The 19743-nt window shown below is 34.5% G+C and overlaps 1 protein-coding gene across 1 annotated transcript in view; it reads right to left on the bottom strand.

Moving 5' to 3' along the window:
* Positions 1-19743, bottom strand: part of LOC105475513 (calcitonin receptor) — a 151190-nt gene that overhangs the window by 54253 nt on the left and 77194 nt on the right. The window contains exons 3-4 of the mRNA XM_011730844.2: positions 7551-7627; positions 96-249 (exon numbers count right to left, since the gene is read on the bottom strand). Of these exons, the coding sequence (XP_011729146.2) occupies positions 96-249; positions 7551-7627 (231 nt within the window). The remainder of the gene's footprint in view (positions 1-95; positions 250-7550; positions 7628-19743) is intronic.

The raw sequence follows: 19743 nt of genomic DNA on the forward strand, positions 1-19743 counted from the left end.
TATTAAATTAAAATTATTCAACACATATTTAACCACAAAAGAAAGTGTCTTTAATGGTGTTTCAAACATACGTTCATATATATCCTTCTCTTTACCTTCTCCTTGGTATGGGGGTAACTGCTGCATCCGGTCATAGCATTTGTACTGTGCATCCATCATCTTCTTTCGTCCTACGATGTAAAGAAATGGCTCGGGCTCTATTGTTGGATAGGTTTGATTTGAAAAGGCAGGAAGAATTGGGATTGGGTGCTGTATTAAAAAGAAAAATCAGTTACTTATAGATAGGAGGAATGGGTGAGCACAAACAAATGAGACAACGAAAAAATTTGAAAACATTTGTTTTTGCTCTCTAAGCAATATTTATTCATGGTCTCTATGTACAATATTTTTTCGTATATATAACTAAAAATGTTTTTACATTTATCTACAAATTCTACCTGCACATTTTATATTTGCATTTACTATTGAAAATGGATAACACCTACACACACTCATACACCTCTTTATCAGCTAGAATTGTTTTAACTGTATTATGATTCTAAAGTTTAGAAGTAAACAAAACAAATAATCTAATTCCCAAAAAATAAAATATTAAATCAACTTTGCCTTACTCTGAAGAATCATGAATCATGTTATTAAAAATAGACATAGTTCAATAAATATGCTTTTTTATTTGATTCTTTCAGCTAAATTTTATTGGTGCTGTGTACACTGCTAGAAATTTATCCCATCTATTCCATGGAACAAACAAAATATGTTTTATGCTCCTCATAATTGACCATAATCTCCTTAAATTGGTTTCAACAGCAGATGACCCGTACAGGGCAATTTATTTTCACTAATGAAAAATCGATGTATTTCTTAGATATTTATCTCAGCACATTTGCATTTTGGTACAGATTGACAATAGTTTTTTTTCAGTTTCAGTTAATCATCACCATCACAAGTCTCTCTTTTTCAAAGGTAATGTGGGTGTTTGAAAAGATCACTGTGTCACATTGCTCTTTCTAACTTGTGTTTATACAGATTTCAATTTCTTTTGTGGCTATGACCAGTGTTTTTAGTGGTGTTGGAATCTGCGACTTTTTAATATCCATGTTCTACATAGAGATTTTTTCTTTTCTTTTTTTTTTTTTGAGAAACCTAAAAACATCAGCCTGCATTGACTTTCCTTTTTCTGAATTTAGGAATGCTGTTTAATTTCTATCATACCCGTTGAAACTTCAGTTGTAAGAATGAAGTTTCTCCAGTTGTATTGATGGCAGAAGTGGTGTTATGTACTCTTCTATATGTGCTAGTTTCTAAACAAAACTCATCCTTATTAAGTTGACATGTATATTCCTGGCTCTTCATGGTGAATCCTCACTGTTTTCCATGCATGTCGGTGTGTATGTCCTACATGACAGCACATCACTAACTGCTAAGCTGTCCAGCACACAATCCAATCAAAATTCAGAGTTTGGAGAGAGTAGGGAGCACAAACATTCAGGATGGCTACAGATACAAGGTACAATTTGAATTGAACCTTGAGTGTATGTAGTTTCTGCATAGGCACAAGGTGGGCTGAGAAGCTTTTTGGGATGGAGGGACCTTTCCTACAAAAGTCAGGAGGTTGGAAATGACATGCATGAACCACTGTGAGAAAATCATCTTGCCTGAAGGGGAGCATATTTGAGGGTAAGAAGGTCAGGACTTTGCTTTCAAGACTCTGCATTATCTGAATCTTCAGATAACAAAAAAAGTTAGGACGTGTTTTGTCACTTTGAGCAGATTAGCAACCTCTCACTAGATCTGTTTCCTCAACCTAGGAAATGTAAAATAAGAAGAGCAGAAAGAATAATATTTATCATCTATGATGTTGTGAGGATGAACAAGAAAATAAACACAAAGTGTGAGGGACACGAAAGGTTCAAAATATTTTAGCTAATATTGTTAAAACATGGTATATAACATAATGTAATATGATAAAGATGTTTTATAGATTTTTGATCAGTGAAGGTTGTGAAAGGAGAATTTTTAGTAAAATTCATGCAGCAGGCATCAGATGTCCACAGGTTACAGGTGTGGAGTGGGGTGGGGGCAGCAGGAAGTTGAAGGCCTGGCTGGAACAAGAAAGTACCACTCTTAGCATTTTCTCAATAATAAAAACATGAAGGCGTATTTGAATACAAGGAATGGGAAACAGTAATAGTCAAATAGTCCAGATATTTAGCCTAGATATTTGGGGAAAAATATAGTTCCCAAGAAAGGGGAGATGCTGGGAAAGAAAAACATTTTTAGGGGGGCTTCTTCCCCTTGGTAAGTAAGTCCTATTTTGGGTTAGATTTGGAGATGGTAGCAAGCCATCCCAGTGGAAATAGCTTGCAAAGAGAAGATGGTGAATACTTAACATTATTATAACATTACTGTGATAACTTCAAATGGACACCAATTGTGAATAAAGTTGACACTGCTCTTTAAACATTTTGTTTATTTCTAATTTTAATGTCTCTTGAATTTATGTCACAAGAGAAAGTAATGAACCCACAAAAATGATTAAAACTGTGCAAATCCTTTACCAATGCAGCTGAACACAATTCCTTTTGATATATGGCACTTTCCCCACTGGCCTTCAGATCAGTCAGCAAATATTGATCAAACTTGATGAGCCCAACATTGTGCCAGATACTGAGGATACAGTGTTGAATAAAATAAGTGTGGATCATGCTCTCATAGAGCTTACTGTCTGGCAAGATGGACCAACACTATAAAATGCATTTCTGATACCTGAAGTTATGAACAATAAAGAATCATCAGTCATAAAATTCTTAGATATTCCTAATGGAATTGGAACATGATTTGCAAAATTTAAAAAAAAAAGGTAATTTGAAGGGATTCTATGTTGAGGTTTCTTTTTTTAGTCTATTACTGAACATTTGTATGAATATATATGTTTTAAAAATTAAATTACATATCAGGTAACCATCAAAGCAAGGATGGATCATGATGCCTTCACAATAGAGATATTAATTATTGGTTCAGCTTATACATGTATTTTAGATTCTTCTTTTGTAGCTCTGAAATCTTCAGTTAATATGAGAATGATCATTTGATATATTATTAATTTCTGGACCATTTCAAAGATGGAATATTATGTCATATATAAATCTTATCTGTCACTTGTATTAGATATGCTAAACACTAAGAACTATTTTGTTTAAAGCTGGCTTTCTTCCCAAAAGTAACATTCTGAATTCTCTTTTTAAATGGCTGACAACCAAGTAAGAGATTTTCCTGCTTTAGTTGGAAATTCATGGAAACCATAGGCAAATAGTATGTCTGAGGATATCAAGTAGAAAACCCTACACTTGTATTTTCAATTACATTTTTATTTGCTTTAATGCAGTTTTAACATCAGTAACAGTGGAAATATGACAATCTGTATATGAGTAGTTATAATTCATGCTGATGAAGGTAGCTTCCATCTTATCATTCTTGCAATATTGAAACAAACTCCAGTGAATTTGTTTGAAGCTGGTTCAGTAGAGATTGTTTCAACACTGAAGGAATGAAAAATTAGAACCTCTGTTGTCAGATGAGCAGTAATAATCCGCATCAGTTCCTGGTCTGGTTCATATTTGAGTGCTGAAGATGGAATTTTCCCAGCAGTAGATGAATGTCTCAGTGGTCTTCTTCCTAAAATAACATACTCATTGGCACATTCTGTTTATGTATACAGTCATCCCTTGGTATACTCAGGGGATTGGTTGCAGGACCTCCTGTGGATACCAAAATCTGAGGATGCTTAGGTCCTTCATATAAAATGGTGTAGTATTTGCATATAACCTATGTACATCCTCCTGTATTATTTAAATCATCTCTAGATTATTTATAACTGGTACAATATAAATGTGATGTAAATAGTTGTTATACTGTATTATTTAGGAAACAATAAAAAGGAAAATAGTCTGTACGTTTTCAATACAATTTTTTCCTGAATATTTTCTATCTGAGATTGGTTCAATCTATGGATGTACAACCCATGGATACAGAGGGCTGACTGGATAGATAGATAGATAGATAGATAGATAGATAGATAGATAGATATAAACATATAAATATATGTATATGTATGATTATATATATATAATATATATACATATAAAATTCCAATCATGGAATTACTACTGCTTAAAAATAACACATATACAAATTTCATGAAGTTTATTAAATGTTAAACTTTTGCTGATAATTTTATACAAATAAGAATTGCTGGGAAGGTGGTATTATTTTCAGCAATACAGAGACAAAATAAAACCAGTAATGATTGGATGAAACTACCAAGCAATGTAACAGTCTTAAAATATCCTACTTATTATAAGTGTTAAGTCTGTACTACTTATTTCAGGGGGTTAAATAAATATATGATTATATGATCACATCCAGATAGAAATGAAATATTAAGGGCATATTGTTTTTCTGAAAAAAAAATCAGTTTTCAAAGTTTTGCATATAAACCATCTTACATTATTTTTCAACAAACAAACAAACAAACAAACAAACAAACAAACCTCTTGTTGTCCTATGTAACAGTTTAGCTGCCGTATATGTGATGTCACTCCTAAAGGTTCAAGTAAATGGCGCCACACATACGACCACCAAGCTGCCACCAACAGCAGTAGTCAGCAGCCCAAGCATCATTGTTTTTTTCAGTCAACAAATACTTTGAGTGCCTCTCACATGTCAGGCACTCTTCTAGGTTCTGCAAATTCAGCAGTGAACAAAACTGGCAAGCCACCTGCTCTCATGGAGCTTACATTCTAGATTTTATCCACACTAATCATGGAGTCCACAAGAAAGCTATCTGATTTGAAATGGTCATATGCTTATGCAATTCCTACTGTGATGTAGGACAGTCAGGTTGCTTTTGGGTTAGAGTTTCTAGTAGTAGAGAGACAGTTACAGAGCTGTTCCTCATGAAACCTTGAGAAATGGTCCATCTCTGCAATAGTTCAAGCCCACTGAGTGTGTGGACCCAAGTTGCTGTGCTGAAGGGAGAGCTTCCTGTTGATTGCCACAGGCAAAACTGCTCTAAAAAGAATATAAACCTAGAATCTACAAACTGATGTAACCAATGGGATTTTCATGTCACCATCCTTAATGTTGATAATGTATATAATTATTTTTGCTTTTCAGTTACTTATACGTTTCAAAATAAGAAAGGACAAAGCACACTGTTGTAAAAAGTGTTAATCCTGGTTTTCCGGGGTAGGATCGGACACCTGGCTGGTGTACTGTGTAATTCTATTTACATTATATAAACAACAAAACTTCATATATCATAAATTCAAAGCAAATAGGTGAACATAGCTAAGTAAACACATAACAATAACACCTGCTCTGAAGAACCTAATTTTTTATGTCTTCATTATTGCCATTGGCATTGTGGTCATCCGCATCATCACTAGCATCTTTTTCTGAGAGTTCACTGTATACTAACCACTGTTCTAAGCTTACTGTATACCTCACAGGAGGGAGAGGAATTGAGTGGGTGGTTATGGCTAATGGAAAGAGGTTAGTTGAAGGTGGTGACCCAAACTGATACTTTAAAAACTATATGGAAATCAAATCGATAGAGTTTGATAGTTAGTGTATTTTCACAACAATCTATTGTCTAAAAAGTAATATTTTGGATTAGTTAGGAACATTGTCATTAAATTTTTTTTCTCTGGGAAGTGTCCATGTGCACATAATAAATGTTTTGAAGAAAATGGACATATCAAATTTTGTTTTATGGACAAATCCTCCAAATCAAATATATAATCCAAATACAGAGAGAGAAGCAAATTTCTCTCTGTCACAGCAAAGAGAGCACAAACCCATTTAAATGCCCTGTTCAGTTATGCTTGCTGGTCAAGAGGTGCCCACAAGCCATAAAATGTTTCTGTCCATGGCTCATGCAAAGATGTGCATTTTTTTCAATATTTAAATTATAGACTACATTAGCTAAAAGTTTTGAATAAAAGTGACCTGCTTTACTTTTTTAACACACTACAAATTTTCTAAAGTCTTTGTAATAAAAAAGGCAATTAGATAATCTTCAAACAATTTTGTTAGTATTTAGTTCTTTAGTTTTTCTTCTGTCATGTTCAATATAATTATTTGATTTATGAAACATGATTATTCAAAAGTATTCACATATACTAGATCACTTAGGATTTCATTTGAGCTATGAAAAATAACAGTATCAATAATATATAGCAATATTTTTATATCCATAGAAGACCACATAAGGCCTGGGTATTTACAGACAAATTAAAATATTCTATTAGTTTCCACAGTAGTGTTGTTTAGTGTTTTTATTATATTTCCAATGACATAAAGAAACCTGCATTTCCAAATGCTAATTACTTTTAGAAAACTTTACTGTAATTTATCTAAAGAAATATTTAATAGGATAAAATGATAAGACAACCTGACAATAAAGTAAGTTATACTCATTGTCCAAATAGGTGCAAAAGGGTTGCATTAATAGTCATTCCCCTAAACCATTTATTTGATGTACAGTATTACAAAATAAAAATTGCCTTACAAACTAAATTAACATTTATGAAATAGTAGTAATATTTTTTCTTGAATAATATAAAGACAAACAGTTTAGACAGACTTGTAGGCCTATACTACACATTAATAAACAATGGAAATCCTGGAACCCTATGCAAGCTTTTTGTGGGTCAGTACGACAGTATGAGATATTGAGTGATCTTTGCAGCCAGCTGTAATTCATTAGCAAATGTTACTCTGATGTGATAGAAAGGATAAGAAGCAAGGCAGCCCCACATTGATTTATGTAAAATTTACTCATCTCCCTTTCATGTGCTATTGAAGCTGATGTGATGGTGGGTTAACAATGTTGACACAAATAATAGGCATTGATAGTATTTTCTAAGATGATTGTATTTCCGATTACTTGCTAAATCTTTTAGGAATAAAACAAAATATAATTACATAAACATAATTTAAAAGGTTGGAGAAAGAATTATAGAATAATAGTGGTATATAAAGACTTGAAGATTCTGTAGTCAGTTTTTGATGAAAAATACATTTGAAATCAAATGCCAGACTGAAAGAGTTCAGATGTTTTAAAAGGATTGAACAGCCCAGATGTTTTAAAAGGATTGAACAGCCCAGAAACTATCATTCAAATCATAGTGTTGAACTATGATTCAAAACATAGTTTTTTCAACATGAAAACATTTTACCTGAGAATATTATTTACCATCTACGTTAATTTCTAAGATAATATGGAGATGTCTCAAATTAATGCTAAAGTTTTGTAAACAAAGCTCAAATTTCTGGGTAGACTATAAACACTAATTTAAATTAGAGACCGTTCAGAGGAGAGATTTGTTAACAAAATATTAAGCAAAATAATGGCTTTGAGGAACTTAGTTTTGGCTTCTGGAGACCAATGCCTACCCTTGCAAATACTAATTCAATCACACTCAGAACATTCCTCCTTATTCAACATTCTTCATTAGCATGGCTTTGAATAATTTTGTTTTACTTACATTTAGAAGCAGAAACAGTGCGAAGCACCGGCATGTAAATGCGAACCTCATTTTTGGTTTTTGAAGATCTCTTTGTCCTAGAAAAATATAAAAGCAACAAAGACTAAAATTAATATATCTCTAATATTGGCTATGGCGTTTCATTTTCATTTTTTTCTACATAACTTAAAGAGGATCGACATCCCAAGACACCCTAAAAAACACACGTAGGAAAGAACAGTATGCTTGTGATGCAAATGCAGTGAAGATTCCATTGCTTTTCCTGTCAACCAGATTGTTATACTTGAGACCCTCCTATTAAGAAATTCTGGAACTGCCTTTGCATATTAGGACAGAAATAAAGACATTCCAAGAGAGCAAGAGCAAATCATGTCAGCTTCAATTAACAAGTGTCATCAATACAGCTGCTGAAAATTGCAATGAAGACGTCTACCAAGAAGTCACCTCACTGGACATAAACAAATAAAATCTATAATTTGCGAAAGATTAATCATCATGCCCTCTAGGTAGTCTAAGGCCAACTCTAAAAGTAGCCTTATTTAAAGCTTTGAGTAATTTTCTTTCCTATAAATGTTTCTTTAAGCTTCAAGTTGCTAGTAAGAACAAATTTCTTCCATAGCAATGACTGAATATTTCATTTAACAGCTCACCATTCATACTCAAGAGCATAATCACCCAAACAGTCTGCTTAGTCACAAATATCAAACAGTTTTTCATGGCTCTGCAGATAATTTTATGCCAGAAAAGATAACAAAGGGTTAAACATTTGAAATATACATATATTTCTTTTCATCAGTGGGATTTGTGTGAAATCTACATTCCAACTAGGGGTGAGTGGTTATGATTGCATCTTAACTGATAATTTCCTCTTGTACTACATCCATTATATTACCTATAGAATTTACCTATCCTTTATCCAGGAGAACTTCCTCAACCTAGCAAGACTGGCCAACATGCAAATTCAGGAAATACAGAGAACACCACTAAGATATTTCATGAGAAGATCAACTCCAAGACACATAATCATCAGATTCTCCAAGGTTGAAATGAATGAAAAAATATTAAGGGCAGCCAGAGAGAAAGGCAAAGTAACCTACAAAGCAAAGCCCATCAGACTAACAGCAGACCTCTCAACAGAAACTCTGCAAGGCAGAGGAGATTGGGGGCCAATTTCAACATTCTTAAATAAAAGAATTTTCAACTCAGAATTTAACATTCGGCCAAACTAAGCTTCATAAGCGAAGGAGATATAAAATCGTTTCCAGGCAAGCAAATGCTGAGAGATTTTATTACCACTAGGCTTGCCTTGCAAAAGCTCCTGAAAGAAGCACTAAATATGGAAAGGAAAAACCAGTACCAGCCACTGCAAAAACACACCAAAATATAAAGACCAACGGCACTATGAAGAAACTGCATCAACTGTTGTGCAAAATAACCAGATAGCATCATGATGATGGATCAAATTCACACGTAAGAATGCTAACCTTAAATGTAAATGGGCTAAATGCCCCAATTAAAAGACACAGACTGGCAAATTGGGTAAAAAATCAAGACCCACTGATGTGCTATATTCAGGAGATCCATTTCATGTGCAAAGACACACATAGGTTCAAAATAAAGGGATGGAGGAAAATTTACCCAACAAATGGAAAACAAAACAAAACAAAACAAAACAAACAAACAAAACAAAAAAAGCAGGGGTTACAATCCTAGTCTCTGACAAAACAGACTTTAAACCAACAAGATAAAAAAAAAAGAGAGACAAAGAAGGAAGGGCCTTACATAACGGTAAAGGGAATAATTCAACAAGAGCTAACTCCTCTAAATATATATACACCCAATACAGGAACACCCAGATTCATAAAACAAGTTATCAGAGACCTACAAAGACACTTAGACTCCCACACAATAATAGTGGGAGACTTTAATACTCTACTATCAATATTAGAGAGATCAATGAGACAGAAAATTAGCAAGGATATTCAAGGCTTTAATTCACCTGTGTATCAAGTGGACCTAATAGACATCTACAGAATTCTCCAACCCAAATCAACAGAATATACATTCTTCTCAGTGCCACATGGAACTAGTTCTAAAATCAACCACATAATTGGAAGTAAAATACTCCTCAGCAAATGCAAAAGAACTAAAATCATAACAAAGAGTCTCTCAGACCACAATGCAATCAAATTAGACCTCAGGATTAAGAAACACATTCAAAACCACACAATTACATGGAAATTGAACAACCTGCTTCCAAGTGACTCCTGGGTAAATAAAGGAATTCAGGCAGAAATCAAGAAGTTCTTGGAAACCGATGAGAATAAAGAGACAATGTACTAGAATCTCTGTGACACAGCTAAAGCAGTGTTAAGAGGGAAATTTATAGTACTAAATGCACACATCACAAAGTTGCAAAGATCTCAAATCGACACCCTAACATCACAATTAAAAGAGCTAGAGAGGCAAAAGCAAACTAATCCAAAAGCTAGCAGAAAACAAGAAATAACGAAGAGCAGAGCAGAATTGATGGACATAGAAATTCAAACAACCCTCCAAAAAATCAATGAAACCAGGAGCTGGTTTTTTGAAAAAATTAATAAAATAGATAGACCACTAGCTAGACTAATAAAGAAGGAAAGAGAGAAGATTCAAATAGACACAATAAAATATGAAAAAGGGGGTATCACCACTGACGCCACAAAAATACAAACTACCATCAGAGAATACTGTAAACACCTCTACACAAATAAACTAGAAAATCTAGAAGAAATGGAAAAATTCCTGGTACCCTCCCAAGACTAAACTAGGAAGAAGCTGAAGCCCTGAATAGACCAGTAGCAAGTTCTGAAATTGAGGCAGTAATTAATGGCCTATGAACCAAAAAATGCCCAGGACCAAATGGATCCACAGCTGAATTCTACAAGAGATACAAAGAAGAGTTGGTACCATTTCTTCTGAAACTATTCCAAAGAATTGAAAACGAGGGACTCCTTTCTAGCTCATTTTATGAAGCCAGCATCATCCTGATACCAAATCTGGGCAGAGACACAACAAAAGAAGAAGACTTCAGACCAATATCCCTGAAGAGCATTGATGTGAAAATCCTCAATAAAATATTGGCAAACTGAACCCAGCAGGACATCAAAAAACATATCTACCATGATCAAGTTGGCTTCATCCTGAGATGCAAGTCTGGTTCAACATATGCAAATCAATAAATGTAATCCATCACATAAACAGAACCAAAGACAAAAACCACATGATTATCTCAATAGATGCAGAAAAGGCCTTTGATAAAAGTCAACATACCTTCATGTTAAAAACTCTCAATAGACTAGGTATTGATGGAACATATCTCAAAATAAGAGCTATTTATGACAAACCCACAGCCAATATCATATTGAATGGGGAAAACTGAAAGCATTCCCTTTGAAAACCAACATAGACAAGAATACCCTCTCTCACTGCTCCTGTTCAACATGGTATTGGAAGTTCCGGCCAGGGCAATAATCAGGCAAGATAAATAAATGAAGGGTATTCAAATAGGAATAGAGGAAGTCAAATTGTCTGTGTTTGCAGACATTTTATATTTAGAATACCCCATCATCTCAGCCCCAAAACTCCTTAAGCTGATAAGTAACTTCAGCAAAGTCTCAGGATACATAATCAATGTGTGAAAATTGCAAGCATTCCTTTAATCCAACAATAGACAAGCAGAGAGCCAATTCACAATCATTACAAAGAGAATAAAACACCCAGGGATACAGCTAATGAGGGATACGAAGGACCACTTCAAGGAGAACTACAAATCACTGCTCAAGGAAATAAGAGATTACACAAACAAATGGAAAAATATTCCATCCTCATGGATAGGAAGAATCAGTATCATGAAAATGGCCATACTGCTCAAAGTAATTTATAGATTCTATGCTATTCCCATCAAACTACCACTGACATTTTTCATAGAATTAGAAAAAACTACTTTAAATTTCATATGGAATCAAAAAAGAACCCATATAGCCAAGATAATCCTAAGCAAAAAGAACAAAGCTGGAGGCATCACACTACCTGACTTCAAACTATACTACAAGGTTACAGTAACCAAAACAGCATGGCACTGGTACCAAAACAGACATATACACCAATGGAATGGAACAGAACAGAGACCTCAAAAATAACACCACACATCTACAACTATCTGATCTTCAGCAAACTTGACAAAAACAAGCAATGGGGAAAGGATTTCCTATTCAATAAATAGTGTTGGGAAAAGTAGTAGCCATATGCAGAAAACTAAAAATGGACCTCTTCCTTACACCTTATACAAAAATTAACTCAAGATAGAGTAAATTCTTAAATAAAAACCCCAAACCATAAAAACTCTAGAAGAAAACCTAGGTAATACCATTCAGGACATAGGCACTGGCAAAGACTTCATGACAAAAATGCCAAAAGCAATTGCAACAAAAGCCAAAATAGACAAATGGGAGCTAATTAAACTAAAGAACTGCCACACAGCAAAATAAACTATCATCAGAGTGAACCAGCAATCTACAGAATGGTAGAAAATTTTTGCAATCTACCTGACAAAGGTCTAATATCCAAAATTTACAAGAAATTTAAACAAATTTACAAGAAGAAAACAAACCACCCCATCAAAAAGTGGGCAAAGGATCTAGACACTTCTCAAAAGAAGACATTTACACAGTCAACAAACATATGAAAAAAAGCTCAACATCACTGATCCTTATGGAAATGCAAATCAAAACTACAATGAGATACCATGCATGTCACACCAGTCAGAATGGTGATTATTAAAAAGTCAAGAAACCATAGATGCTAGAGGCTGTGGAGAAATAGGAATGCTTTTACACTGTTGGTGGGAATGTAAATTAGCTCAACCATTGTAGAAGATAGTATGGCAATTCCTCAAGGATCTAGAAATACCATTTGACCCAGCAATCCCATTACTGGGTATATATCCAAAGGAATACAAATCATTCAACTATAAAGACACATGCACATGTATGTTTACTGCAGCACTATTTACAATAACAATGTCATGGAACCAACCAAAATGCCCATCAAAGACAAACTGTATAAAGAAAATGTGGTACATATACACCGTGGAATACTATGCAGCCAAAAAAAGGAATGAGCTCATATCCCTGCAAAGGATGAAGCTGAAAGTCATCATCCTCAGCAAACTAACACAGGAACAGAAAACCAAACACCACATATTCTCGTTCATAAGTGGGAGTTGAACAATGAGAACACATGAACACAGAGAGGGGAACAACAAACAGCAAGCCCTGTTGGTGGGTGGGGTGTGAAGGGAGGAAACTTAGAGGACAGGTCAATAGGTGTAAAAATCTTATTTTTTAAAAAGAAAAAAATTAAAATAAATAAAATATATACTCACATATTTAAAAAAATCAAAGAAAAGTTAAAAAAAGTATTTACAGATTTTACCAGATATAAATTACTGTCTACAATGTATGCCTATTATACTTATCACCAAAAGAGTAAATTCTATTCAATTTACATATGGTATAACAGGAAATTAAGAATATAAATTATAATTTTCAAATGTCATTTTATATGTTGATCATTATTCATTGTTTCTGATTTATTTCAAGTTCACTCAGTAAATTAGAATCATATACACACATGCATTAAGTGCTGAGGCACTACATGAAATTTAAATATGAGCTGGATGAGATATGGTTCCAGTATAAGAAGCTGAGCATCTGAGTGGGGAAGGGCATACACGATATAAGATGTTGCAAAATAACTCAAATGCAGACTGGGTAAAATGTTCAATGAAATTGCAAAAATGTAGAGCCTTATAAGAGGGTTACATAATTTTTGATTGGGAGATCAGGGAGGGTATTATATTTTGAGATAAAATTTGAAAACTTGAATAGGGTCTTGAAAAGCAAAGACCTCCTAGTCAGAGAAAGCAAATAAAAACAACATGTGGATCTAGGAAAACTTAGGATAACTAAAGAATAATGAATATAATAGTTTAAGTTAGCTGGAGCATAAAGCCTCTTAGGGAGTGGAAATACAGCTGAAAAGGTAGGTTTTGAGTGCTTAGGAAATGTATTACCCAAACTACCCATTTGACATTCTGTGTATTTCTATGTATTTTCATTTACATATATACACATCTTAACAACCTTACCTAATGCTAAACCCTTTCAGATAAGAATTTTTTTTTAGATAGCTATGCATCTTTGGCACATCACAAAATTGTTTATTTTTGTTTAGGTTTATTATTATTAATGATGGTGGCTTGTGATCTAATGAGTTAAAAAAAACATGGAATTCTGATTTTTTACAACTGTATCCTCACCACACCACCACATTGGCAAATCTAAATTTATTATTTTCTCTGTCCATTTTCTTGCATTTCTCATATCAGTGTCTTGCACAATTATCCATGAATTGTATGAATAAGAAAGTAGCGATCCTTCTCAATTCTACTCACTTCTTCATTCCAAGCTTCTAGTCTCTAGGACTCTCTGATTCCATCTGCATTTTGGGATCTTTTCAAACACGTTCATCCTATCTACTGCTTTAGTGCAGGTCACCATCTTTCTCTTCAGTTCCCTGGCAACAGCCTCTAGCCCAGTTTCCCTGCTTCAAGTCGTAATCGCTCCAACTGGTATTCCATATTAAAATGAGTGCAATTTTACTCTTCTTTAGCAATTCCCTACAAACTTTAAGTAAGTGCAAAGAACCATTGGCCAGGAGTACAATACAGGACCCCCTTATAGTAACAAGCACCAGTGTGATCATGAAGAGAAATAGAGAAAAATTAAAATTGTCTCTTAGATTTGTGGCTTGGTAAAAGGACAGATAAGCAATTCAGGAGAGGAAAATAAAAGGCCAGATAAGAAATTCAGGAGAGGAAAGTAGGTGGAGGAGGCAAACTTTTGATTTGTGTCTTTCTTGTTGATTGGGAATATTACTACTTCCATATATTGGGTGAGACTTATTTCCTGGTGTGAAAAGTAGAGCTTTTGAGATGTATACATACTTGTGAAACTGACACAGTTTTCCTTGTCTATATCCTGCATTTTACAAAGTACAAAGAAGTCATAGACACACATTAAATTCCTAAAGGCATGATTGTCCTGTAATTTAGCCTCTGAGAGAAGGATACTTAGAACACCATGGGTGGTGCCAGAATGAAAAACCAAATCTTCTCTTGACATGATCCTCCTCATTAATTCCAAATGTGAGAGCTAATATGGTGAGAAGCCAGCTTCTTTATGAAGGTGAATGTGGGTGATTAGATGGCTAATTGATAGTACATGGTACTATCCATGTCATGTATTTGATATTTTGTAATGTAGAAGTTGCTGTTTGACTCAACAGTGTTATTAAAATGAGGATCACTGGAGGCAATGGGAGACTTATCACTTTAAGGTGAATGAGCTGCACCGTCATCTTGTTCTAGGAAAGGGGACCCCCATGGTCTTAAAGCCCCACATGCGACATTTACAAATGTATCACAAGCAGCTTATAAGAACAAAAATAGCATGAAAACAGATCTGAGAGTGAATATTCAGAAACAACAGAGGAGATTTAGATAAGAAACAATGTCTTTTGTTTTGCCTATTAATTGAAGAGGTCTTAATTTTAAAGACTTGCATTATTTGGAACTATAACAAATGCCTCATGCACAAATTATAGTAGATCTCTGCTCACCAAGCCTGCCTCTAGTTGGAAAAGTTGCACTGCAGTTGTCCTGGGTTAAACAATACCTTGTAGATATGGTTTTTTGAAAAAAAGCACATTATGGTGATTCCTGAGGAGGGGAGGAAAAAACATATACAGGTAGAGTTGTGAAGAAAGGAGGTGCTTTATCAGTTTCAGAGAGAAAAGCAGGCAAAGAAGAGTAGAATCAGGCTGAAGAATGAGATAATTTCCCTTTCCTGAGATTATTAGAAGGAAGAAAAGAATGGGAGAGAGAGTTAATGAGAGTGACAACTGTGGGGAATCCAGGATGAACTGACAGAGGCTGATGGCTTAGTTGAAGAGATGATTAAAAGACAGAATGAAAGGATGGATAGACTGGAGGGTGGAATCTAGAGATTGATTTAGTGTGGGATTTAAAACAGGCAAGATTCACGGTGATATTGGTTGTGTTCACAGTTCAGTGACCTTCAGGAGAATAGCCCTGACCTGAGCCTTAGAGAGTGAAACTGGACCCAGCTAGAAAGGACAATATTACCAAACAGCAGTTAGTTGGTATGAAATGCACCTTGAGAACTTTCAAATTGGAATGGAAACAGGTGATACAGAAGACCTGCGACCAGAAAATCATCTGGTACACCAGGAAGATCACTCAAAGAAAATCAGAACAAAGTTTAACTTTGACATAAGATTATTTATTTACTTGCTTCTTGATGAATTACCATCTCCATAGCAAGGATTTTGTTCACTCTTGCAACCCAAGAACCTAGAGAAGAGCCTGGAACATAGTAAATGCTCAGTAAATGTTGGCTGCTTGGTTTAAGGGATAATTTAGGGACGGAACCTAAGGAATGTCAATCTGATAATTTAGTAAGACAGGAAGCATTGTCCTTTACTTAAAGTGCCCTAATCGTGGAGCCAAAAAAATTCTAATTTCTGCTTCTCCCTTTATTATTATTATTATTTTTGAACAAAGAACTTCACTTTTATGCCAGTTTCTTATCTGTAGAATGACTACTTAGCCATGCCCTCCTTGAATAGGAGAAGTGTACAAGACCTGTCTCAGTAATCTGGCTCCTTAGAGTAATGATTTCCAACATGTCTTTTAACCACTTTTTTCAAACAAAAACCCTGACAGGAGCTCCATCCTGGTAGAGTCAATGTGAAGCCTAAACCAGGTCAATGTGGAGCCTAAACATCTCATTGTCATGGCTGATTTAGAACGTGCAAATGAAAAAACTATTGTCAGAGGTTCAGTTACTGGTGGGACAACTGAATCCACACTGGTTTGTATCCATAAATGGACACTTGCCACTAATCTTCTCTCCAGAAAATTGCATCCTAGGGTGGCAAAAGTGGGTGGATCAGTGGGAATCATTTCTTCTGTGAATAAATAAAATCAAAATCAGTAAATCAATGATAATATGATTGAACAGAATGTCTTCATGTAAGGGGAACAAATTTACTTGAAAAGTAAAGTTAAATTATCTTTATTTTTTGTGGGAAGAGTACAAAATGTCAATGTCTGAAAATAATGTGTGTATTCTCATAGATTGACATTTCCAAAAGCATGTTCCATAGAAGAGCAGCAATCCCATGAGAAGCAGCACAAAATAAAGTTTCCAAGGCCAAATAAGTTTAGGAAATTAAGTCTTTCCTATTCTTCTCTCAGAGATTTACTGCAGACATTAGCACTTTAAAGACTAATTTTTCTGTACAAAAAAGATCCCTTTGATGTTAACTCTTCATTTCCCAAACCTGATTGACCATGAAACACTTTTATGGTGTGATAACAATTAATAACCCATCTATAGAGTATACTTTGGAAAATGCTCTTTTAGCTCAATGGCAATTTCTAAACCACTCTCGTTGATTAAGCCTGCAAATCATGAGAACAAGCTGCCCTTTTACTTATAATTTTCTCTCTTTCCCATTCATGAAGCAAAAGAGGAATTCCTGAGGTCTTCAACATTCTCTAGCCTTGGTACAAAGCCCAGTACTATAACGGGCATCTCATAGGCGATTACTCCCTTGGAGCAGTATTTGTCAAGAACCTTTCCACCAACATCTTAACTACGAGAACAAGGAGTAGGATGAGGAATGTGGGCAAAGAGTAGTGAAAAGGAACATGGCTTGTCTCAAAACAGCTATGAGTTGTTGAAACCCAAGGCCTAGAATCTTTTTCAAATATAAAATTTGGCATTTCTTTCTAGATAATTCCATTTAATACGTTTCTGTAGCTGCAGTCTAAGTGAATAAGCAAATGAACTTTGTGAAACCACAGGATAGGCTGGTTTGTTGTCATAGCAAAGCCTTCTGTTGGACGACTCCTTGATTATATAACCTATTTGAAAATCATTCTTCATTATTACAGGAACTAACTTGCCAAGGCATAATATGGCCAGAAACCCAATTTATGTTGCCACATTAAGCAAAACAGAGTGCCTTCCTACTCCTCCTCATGAGTTTAAAATGTCTATCTAAATTCAAGCTCCAAGTCTAGCTGGTAGAAAGACTTGGCACTTTCTGCATTGGAGAACTGTTTTGGGTAAACAGCATGACACACAATGTCAGAGAAATAATTCAGATGATGGGGGAAATAGAATAAAAATGATGTCATATTGAAAGAAATAAGACTTTTTCTTTTACTCATGTCAATGACCTGACTCAGCTATGTATTTTTACATCAGTCATGCTAATTTAGCTCTTATTGAGCACACTGAGCTCTTATAAACTTAACCACTTTGTATCTTGCATTTTGTGTATACATCATCTAATTGGCATTTAATAGTTACTGTGTTTTCAGTACCAGGCTATATTATTACATACATGTTCTTTGATTTAGTTCTTAAGACAAAATGTTGTAGATTCTCCTTTTACACTTAGCTTATGGATGAGCAACTCAAAGCTCAAGGAGATTAGCAGATTAGGTTAGTTTCCAGTCATGAAGTTATTGAGTGGACAAATCAGGTGTTCTGACTCTTAGTCCTGTGCCCTCAGAGTGGTCTCTCCAACCACCAAGCTATTTCTGTCTTAACAATACCCCTGACTTCAACCAGCCCAGGGCTTTCCATATCATACTTGTTTAATACATGTTTTTTGAGGGTATAAATGAAAAGAAGATCTAATAGCCATGCCCTTCATATCTTTTCAAAGTTTCCATGGAGAACCCAGTCTCAAATTACTCTTGATTTCTGTTATATCTGTTTATCAACTCATATGTTATTTTCACTGTTATTTTTAAGAACATAGATGATGTTTTTATTATCACTGCCTAGAAGTTCAAAGACAAAAAGCCCACAGTCCAGAAATCCCTGGTAGGAATAATCCAGCATGGATATATATTTCTAGCTATTAAGGGGAAATGGCTAGAAAGCACATTTCTACTTCAAGATGCTAACCTAATCCTGGTGGAAATGGTATAAACTACTTGACAAATTTTGAAAAGTTACTGGTCACATTTTTGTCGGCATTTCTACTCTAAGACCCATCTCCTTAAGTAACTTTAATTATACTTGCTAGTGCGAAACATAACAATGATATAAGATGTAAAATGAAGCAATGATGTATACTGGTTTGGTGGAAGTTTTCAAAAATAATTAGTTTACTTTGAATTTGAGTACCACATCCTGTGTAACAGAGTAGTTAATACAAGACTCTACACAAAGCCTTGCACATAGTAAGTGCTCAATAAGTATTTATTGAATGAACAGATACATGACATCTAAGTAGTTGGTCAGGCAACATTAATAAACAAGGAGATCTTAGAGAAATGGTTCAGAATTATGTGCAGTTCAGAATTGTGCCGTTACTCGAATGGCTATTATTAATGGATCATTAGATACGATTTGTCTAATTAAAACTAATTCAAGAAAAGGGCATTATAACCTCATGTATACTTGCTAGTATCGGAACTCAATAACAGCCATGATAAAGGCAAGATAGAAACTGTTTGGTTCAAATAAATTTAACTAAAAATACATCATGTACTTATTATATGTGTTTCAATGCTTTCTTAAGGTAAAGCTGAACTTCAATATGTGAGAGATTGGGAGAAAAATAATCTAATCTAAAGGATCAGCATGAAGATACTGGAATCACTAAGCATACTGAAGAAACCTTGAGTGGCCTTATTCCAAAATTTGTGTTCTTAGTCACTACATATAGACTGTCATATATATATATGAGAGAATAAAGTAAACTCAGTTTTGGACAAATGGAAATTGAATTATCAGAAGGGTCTTCTATTTGGAGAAACTGATTGTAATTAGTATGTTCACGGTTTCTTTGTAACTTTTCAACTTCTGTTAAGATCAACTATGGCAAATATTAGAAGAAAAGTCAATATGGCATAATGGAAAAAAAATAGTGGGTAAAGGAATAAGAGATACATATTGTAATCCCAGAACAACTTCAAACTCACCACATGACTCTTAAGCATGTTACTATATGTTTCTGGGCATGCATTTCACTACTTATAACA

The sequence above is a fragment of the Macaca nemestrina genome, chromosome 4 (assembly GCF_043159975.1).
Source record: "Macaca nemestrina isolate mMacNem1 chromosome 4, mMacNem.hap1, whole genome shotgun sequence".
Lineage (NCBI taxonomy): Eukaryota > Metazoa > Chordata > Mammalia > Primates > Cercopithecidae > Macaca > Macaca nemestrina.